The 7,941-nt window shown below is 47.5% G+C and overlaps 1 protein-coding gene across 1 annotated transcript; it reads left to right on the top strand.

The window, feature by feature from the left end:
- Positions 1–5,064: 5,064 nt before the first annotated feature.
- LOC129715218 (histone H1.1-like) lies at positions 5,065–5,753 on the top strand (the record flags this gene model as incomplete). The annotated part of the gene is made up of 1 exon (XM_055665079.1): positions 5,065–5,753. A coding segment is annotated over one exon (689 nt), but the record flags the coding sequence as incomplete, so codon positions are not given.
- Positions 5,754–7,941: the final 2,188 nt, after the last annotated feature.

Below are 7,941 nucleotides of genomic sequence, written 5' to 3'. Positions count from 1 at the left end.
TGCTGACCTGGAATACCCGATGATAAAGTGCAGGCCCTTCTATCTGCCCAGAGAATTTACATCGATTGTTATCACTGCAGTCTATGTACCCCCGGACGCTAATGCCAGGCTAGCAATGGAAGAGCTGCAAGCTGCTATCAGTCAACAACTAACTGCACACCCAGAGGGGTCTTTTATTGTTGCGGGTTATTTTAACCACTACAACCTTAAAACTGTACTCCCCAGGTTCCATCAACATGTCTCCTGTCCAACCAGAGGAGACAATATTCTGGATTTAGTATAATTACTGAATAATATTACTGAAGCCTACAAAGCCCTCCCCCTCCCCCACCTGGGTCAGTTTGACCACCTCTCTCTGTTCCTGCTCCCCAAATACACACCTCTCATCAGACGTGTGAAACCAACTGTGCGGACAGTGAAGGTTTGGCCTGAGGGGGCTGTCTCTGCACTACAGGAACAGTTTCAGCAAACAGACTGGAGTCTGTTTGCCACCCAGGCCACCTTTGATTCCCAAGTGGACATTAACACATACACCTCATCCATTTTGGACTATATAAAATACTGCACCGACAACGTCACTACCCATAAACAAATAAAGACTTTCCCTAATCAGAAGCCGTGGATGATCAGAGAGGTCAGACTCTTGCTGAAGGCTTGCGATGCCGCTTTTAGATCTGGTGACGCTGAGGGATACAGTTCATCCAGGGTCAACGTGAAAAAGGGAATCAGGAGCGCTAAACTCAAACACAAATGGCAGATCGAGGAGCATTTTAAAAACAACCCCAGACGCATGTGGCAAGGCATCAAGTCCATTGCCGACTACCATAAAGTTAACACCCCCCCCCCCCACCCCAGACAACGCCTCCCTTCCTGATGAGCGAAACTACTTATATGCTCGTTTTGACCGGGACAACAAAACACCAGCCATCAAAGCTGCCCCACCCCCGAACGAACAACCCCTCAGTCTCTCCACCTCTGCTGTACAAGGCGCACTGAGCAAGGTGAATGAACACAAAGCCGCCAGCCCCGATGGCATCCCCGGGCATGTGCTCAGGGCATGTGCTGGACAACTATCCCTGGTCTTCACCGACATTTTCAATCTGTCACTGGCCCAGGGTGTCATCCCTACTTGCCTCAAGACATCAACCATTGTGCCAGTGCCCAAAAAGTCAGCTTCAGGGAGTCTCAACAACTTCCGCCCAGTGGCACTCACCCCTGTCATCGCAAAGTGCTTTGAGCAGCTGATCTTGGCTCAGCTCAAAGCCAGCCTCCCCCCCACACTGGACCCCCATCAGTTTGCCTACCGGACCAACAGTTCTACAGAGGACGCCATATCTGTGGCACTACACTCTGCCCTGACCCACCTGGACAACAACAACTCCTACATCAGGTTGTTGTTCATCGACTTCAGCTCCGCCTTTAACACTGTCATCCCCGCCAGCTTGACACTGGATTTCCTCACCAACAGACCACAGTCTGTTAGGATCAACAACCTGACCTCCTCCACTCTAACACTGAACACCGGCATGCCACAGGGCTGTGTGCTCAGCCCTCTCCTCTACTCCCTCTTCACCCATGACTGCGTCCCTAAGTATGGCTCCAAAGCCATCATAAAATTTGCCGATGACACCACGGTGGTAGGACTGATCAGCGACAACAATGAATCAGCCTATAGGGAGGAGGTCCAGAACCTGGCAGCCAGGTGTGCCAACAATAACCTTGTCCTCAACTCCAAGAAGACGAAGGAAATCATTTTTGACTTCAGGAAGACCAGAGGTGGCAGACATACCCCCATCCACATAAACGGGACTGAGATGGAGCGCGTCTCCAACTACAAATTCCTCGGGGTACACATCTCAGAGGATCTGTCCTGGTCCCTCAATACCACCAAATTGATCAAAAAGGCGCAGCAGCGCCTTTACTTTCTGAGGAGGCTCAAGAAAGCTCACCTGTCCCCCCAGATCCTGTCCGACTCCTACCGCTGTACCATCAAAAGCATCCTGGACACCTGCTTCACGGTATGGTACAGCAGCTGCAGCGCAGCTGACAGGAAGACACTGCAACGGGTGGTGAAAACCGCTCAGCACATCATCGGTGCCCCGTCCCTGCCATGGATGCTCTCCACCAAAAACGGTGTCTGAGACGGGCCTGGAAAATCATCAAATTTGCCCTCCTCCCATCAAGGAGGTGGTCCAGGAGCCTCAGGTCTCGCACAAGCAGGCTGAGGAACAGCTTTTTCAACAACACCATTACACTGCTGAACTCAGAGTCCCGTCGCTAGCTATCTTTAGACTCTCCCATTTTATACAGTTATTTGCCTATGTACCAGTTTTAATTCATCCACAATCCACACATTGTTAACCAGTATTTTTTATTTTTATTGTATGCTTATTTTGTATTTTAATTTTTAGTTCTACTATCTTGCACTATGACTATGACCAGACGCTAAACCATAGGACCTTTGCGCTAAACTGCATTTCGTTGTACCTATACTCGTATTTGTGCAATGACAATAAGGTTGAATTGAATTGAAAAAGAAACGCGTACTTTCCTACATGTTAAAAACCGCCAAAATGTTCAATTTTTGCGCTGTAAAAAATTGTGGAAGTCGGGGTGAGACATGTACCCAACTTCAGAATTCCAAGGGTGAAGCGAAATGAAGGTAAAGAGAAGCGAGAACTGAAGGGACAACAACAGCTAAAGTGCTTGGCGAACATTGGCTGTGCAGATATCGGAATTTAAAATATTGGGAATTATCGCGTTTGCTCACTGCATTTCATCAACAGTAAAAAATCTCAGAAGTGATACATCTAGCTTGTAAATATTGCTTCAGAGGCGTTTTCGTTTTGTATGTAAAAACCCACTTGAGAACCATGGGCGATTTAAACATTTTACAGCCAGATTTATCACTTCTGAAACGTTTTAGTTGCCAAAGGAATCAAGAAAAAACGCAAATAATGCCTTAGTTGATGAAATGCGGTGAGCAAACGGCCAATGTTCGCCAAACACTTTGGCTGGTGTTGTCCCTTCAGCTCTCGCTTCTATCTACCGTAATTTCTCCTCACTTTTGAAATTCTGAAGTAGGCTAAATATCTCTCGCGATTATCCCGATTTCCATTATTATTTTCAGCGCAAAAATTGACAATTTCGGCGGGTTTTAACGGACCCGCTACGCTGGAAACAATAGTGAGCGCCTACGTGCGGTTCACCGCGTGTACTCCATTTGGCGTAGCGAAGTAACAGTACGGGTCATGGGTCGTGACCCGACTGCCGTGAAACCTCCCTATAATCCAATGAGTATATAGAGTCTCGAGATTTGTTCGTCAAAAAAGTTCAGCTGCAGGCTTATAACGCGTGCATGCAATCAAATACAAAACTGAATTTTCTGAGTAAATATGGGGTCATGGAACCTAGCGTTAATTTTTATTCACAGGAGGGGAAATAAAATGTCTCAAAAGTGTATCACGTCTGTACCAGTTACAGATAAATGAGGATGTTCCAGATAAATATGATCAGCGCTCACCTCTCTCCGACATTTCTTAGGATATTTACTTATGTCCTGTTATTAATTTGTTTGTTTTAATAAAGGAGATCCGAAACGCTCTGTAGCAATCAAGTGCCTTGGAACAATTAGAAAGACCGAGGTTGGCTGATTAATGTGATCCGACGTGGGGGAAAAAAAACTGATTACAAAATAAAAACCACAGGTCAGCCACTGCCTTGACCCGAGACAATCATACATCCCCCTTGTCTGCAACTTCCACACTACCAGAGGCAGGGGACGCAGGTGGTCTACTCAACTATTGCTGTTGTGTTTTACTCAACAACGCTATATTTTCCCAAGGATGGTGTAAGAAAAGCTACGCTTCCATACATTGTAAATTCCCAGGCATGGACAGGTGCAGAAAACACCTCCGCCTTGTCTGTGAAATATCTTATTTTCAAACCGTTTGGAATGCAATGCTGCTAATTTGGCTGCTACTACATTTTACATTTTAACTGAAAATGCACGTTCAACCCTGACACTACACCCACTTGAATGTCTTGTTACTAAAATAACATTTACTATATAATTGATAATTGTATGCGTATTTGTTGTGTAATTACGTTAATATACCTGTACAGCTACATGCCATGAATTATATTGTTCCGTTCCCGGTGCATATGACAAATAAACACACTTACATCTTGAAATGTAGGTGCCTGTGAGAGGGCTCCACAAGTTGACCGGAATTGCAATCTAATAAACATACGGATTGCTGCTTGCAGTCTTTGGAGTGGGAAATGTAGTGCAATACGGTTCAATAGGGAGTGTTTTGTTTCGAAAGAAAGAAACTAATTCATTTTCAGTAATTCTTTCTCAGATGTGAAATGCAGACTCAATTTTAGGGAGTGTATGAAGGAAGAAACTCGTGTAATTGCAGATAAGCCTTAAAATCCTTAAACAAAGGGGTTTTAAGATGCATTTTGATCCTTGCTTTTATTAAGACCTCCAGTTTAAATTCCATTTGGAATATTTAGGAGGACCAAGAAACCAAGAAAGACCATCAAACGCACAACCGAATTTAAAACGACAATTTGGTCACGTGTTACATTACTGTTGATTGAAGCTTCCAGGATGCAATGTAGCCATTGTATTGTCAGTGTATAACGAATATATCATTACCTCTTGAAAAACAATTTAAAGGCATAAGAAAATAGACCGGTGGGACGACCGTACATGGAACCAAAGATTATAGAGGCAAGGAGCATCTTAGTCGGATTGGATTTTAGTTAGACTGAAGGGCCTGTTTCCGGGTTGCTCTTCCTCGTCCGCCTCCGCCACATATAAAACGGCTGCTGGCGCTCTCGTAGCTCCACTAGTTTCGGCCGCTCCTGAGATTGGCATCGAGAGCAAAAGTGGAAAGAACAGAACAAGACAGGTTTCGGGCTACTCCGGCATGGCTGAGAATCAAAAGCTGGAATTTCCCGGCGACTCCGGCGGACGGGGAGGTGGGGGGCGCAGATGGAGGAGGCGGTGAAGTGACACCCCCCCCGCCTCAGGCTCGCCCAGCGCCGGATAAGGAGCAGCGGTGAAGAAGAAGGGGCGGCCGCGGAAGCAACAACAGGTTCAGCCACAGCCCAAGCGAGTGAAGCTGCCCAAGAAGGCGCCGGTCGGCCCTACCGTCACCGAGCGCGTCCTGTCGGTGGCGGCGTCCAGCATGGAGCGACGCGGCATCTCGCTGGTCGCCCTGAAGAAAGCGCTGTCGGCCATGGGCTACGACGTGAGCCACAACAACAGCCGCGTCAACCGGACGGTGCGGCAGCTGGTGCAGAGGGGCTCGCTGGTGCGGACCAGCGGCACCGGCGCCTCCGGCTCCTTCAGGTTTAACCGGACAGCGGCGCCCAAGCGGGAGAAGGCGGGAGTGGCCCGCAGGATGGTGGCGTCTAAACGGGAGAAGAAAGTGGCGGCGGCGCTCCGCAAGCCCACCACCACCCTTTCCAAGAGGTCGGCGACCAAGAGGACCAAACATCAAAGCAGGACCACCGACCGACCCTTCAAGCGCCGCCCAAGGACGGTCGGTCGTCCCCACGCTAAGGCCCGGTCCCGCCTCCAGCCCAGGGGAGACGGACCCCGGGGAACGCGGGTCTACCGCAAGCACCAGTCGGTCAAAAGCAGGAAGGCGGCCCGCGGACGAATCCAACGCACGGTGGTGCGTCCCCGTAAAATCCGGACCCAGGGGCTGGTAGAAGGAACCATTCTCGCCTGTTGATGTTGCCTCGAAGGGGTTAGAACTTATAAAAGGCTCTTTTCAGAGCCACTAAATGATCAAGATAACAGCAAAACCGTTCCACGGGAACATAAAACAACTAACAGTATCACAAGCCAAAAAAAAAAGCTTATCGGAAGAAAATTGATATATTGATTTGGATTAATTTTCTCAGAATTATTGCACAGTAGCTGGTGAAACGCTAGGCATTTTAGATGTACTGTGCTTTGCAAGTCATATCCTAAATTATTTTACAGAATTATCTTATATTTGGGAACATGGGTGTTTGTATCAATTTTGATGTATTTTGAAAATCACAAGTATGCAATCCAAAATAGCTAATTTGTCAACAATTCGACGCCAACAAAGTTCTTAAAAGAGCAGTTTGGCGGTTTAATGCCAGCTTTTGATGAAGTCGCTACTTGGGGATGGTACATGTGGTGAACGTTTTTGTCCCTTCCGAGACGGCGTGTTTCGCGGGCAGCAGGGCGGCACTTTGGATCTCCCGGGAAGAGATGGTCTGGCGGCGGGTCTAATGCACCAGAGGGGAAGACTCCGAGGCGATGCGCTAAAATATGTTGGAGAACGAGTGGATGACACTGGATCTTTGCTCGTAGCCTTGGAAGACTTGATGAAGGTGGACCTGTTTCAGCACCTTGTAGATGATCGCTCTCTCCTTTCTGCTCTTCCTGTGTTACTTGTCGCCTTTCCTGCTCATGTTCATGGCAGTTTCTCCAAGCCCTTCTTTGAAATGGTGCCTTTGGAACACTAGCGAGGTACTTGTGGAAACAGCAAAGCGATAGGCATTTCAAAGCGTTCAAGCCGACCTAACTCAAAATGAGTAGGAAACTCTAGATACTGGTTTAAACCGAAGATAGACACAAACAGCTGGAATAACTCAGCGGGACAGGCAGCATCTACGGAGCGAAGGAATGGGTGACATTTCTGTCTGAAGAAGGGTCTCGACCTGAAACGTCACCCATTCTTTCTCTCCAGAGAAATGAAGTCCGCATGAAATATCATGTAATTGCCATCCCCGTCGCCTCCCCGGTCGAGGCAGCGGTATGCAAATGAAGGATGGGTAATCGTTGATTCCAATTGGTTAATCATTGTTCCGTTGCACCAATCATGGCAGGCACACGTTTATTTTTTGCAACTGGAAGGAGAACGTGGGCGGGAAGAATCCTGTCATTTCAGTCTGAAGCAAAGATCCTAGAGGAGCAAGGTAGACCACTCCTCGAAAAACGCGTAGTATGACGTGTGTGATCGTCGACGCCATTTTTCGAGGCATTTATTGGGCTTCCCCCACACTGTCATGGCGTCCTTATCTAAATTTCATCTCACTGCTCTGCTATCAAGTATTCTAATCGTAAATCTAAACGACCCGACCTGTCATTCTTTAGGTTCCCCAATAAAAAAGAAAGGTGAGAAAATATTTTTATTATTTTCAGTCGATATTCTGTCGTGAAAATGGTATTTTCTGTTCTCCCATCAACGGCCATTGGGAAACATTAGTCGGTACATTTGTCGGTACATTAGAAAGTTATTAGACTTATTTTTAATAGTTCTTTACTCACCACAATAATAAAGACAATTTTAACACTTCTGTACGTTTTTGGTTTTGTTTTGTAAGGGATTGGTCTCCACAATATGGCCCGCGGACACATTAGGTCCAGTGACCGGGAGATTTTTCGAGTCCGAGAATGGGCGGCTGTTACCCGTTATATTCCTCGAACATAGGGACATAGCAAACAACACTCACATACATACAAGACATCACAAGCAAAGATCACAAGCCCGCCGTGAAGAAGGGTGCAATCAAATATTATATAACTATCTATACTGCTCTATCATCTTTGGGTGCAATGGTGGGTCGGGGGGTTCGGTGGCGGCGGCCGCAATCAAAGATACTAGTGGAGCTCTGCTCTATAATCTTTGGTCGGAATGGGACGGCTGCGCGTTATAATGTGCTATCGTTCCACTCTCCCTCTCCCCCTTCTCCCTCTCCCCCTTGTCCCTCTCCCCCCTTCTCCCTCTCTTCTCTCGATCTCTCTCTCCCCTCCTCTCGATCTCTCGCTCCCCTCTCTTCTCTCGATCTCTCTCTCTCTCTCTCTCTCTCTCTCTCTCTCTCTCTCTCTCTCCCCCTCTCTTCGCGATCTCCTTCCCTTCCCTCTCTCCCACCCTTCCATCT

The sequence above is a fragment of the Leucoraja erinacea genome, unplaced genomic scaffold (genome assembly GCF_028641065.1).
Source record: "Leucoraja erinacea ecotype New England unplaced genomic scaffold, Leri_hhj_1 Leri_105S, whole genome shotgun sequence".
NCBI classification, from domain to species: Eukaryota; Metazoa; Chordata; class Chondrichthyes; order Rajiformes; family Rajidae; genus Leucoraja; species Leucoraja erinaceus.
This window is presented reverse-complemented; position numbering and strand designations above follow the sequence as displayed.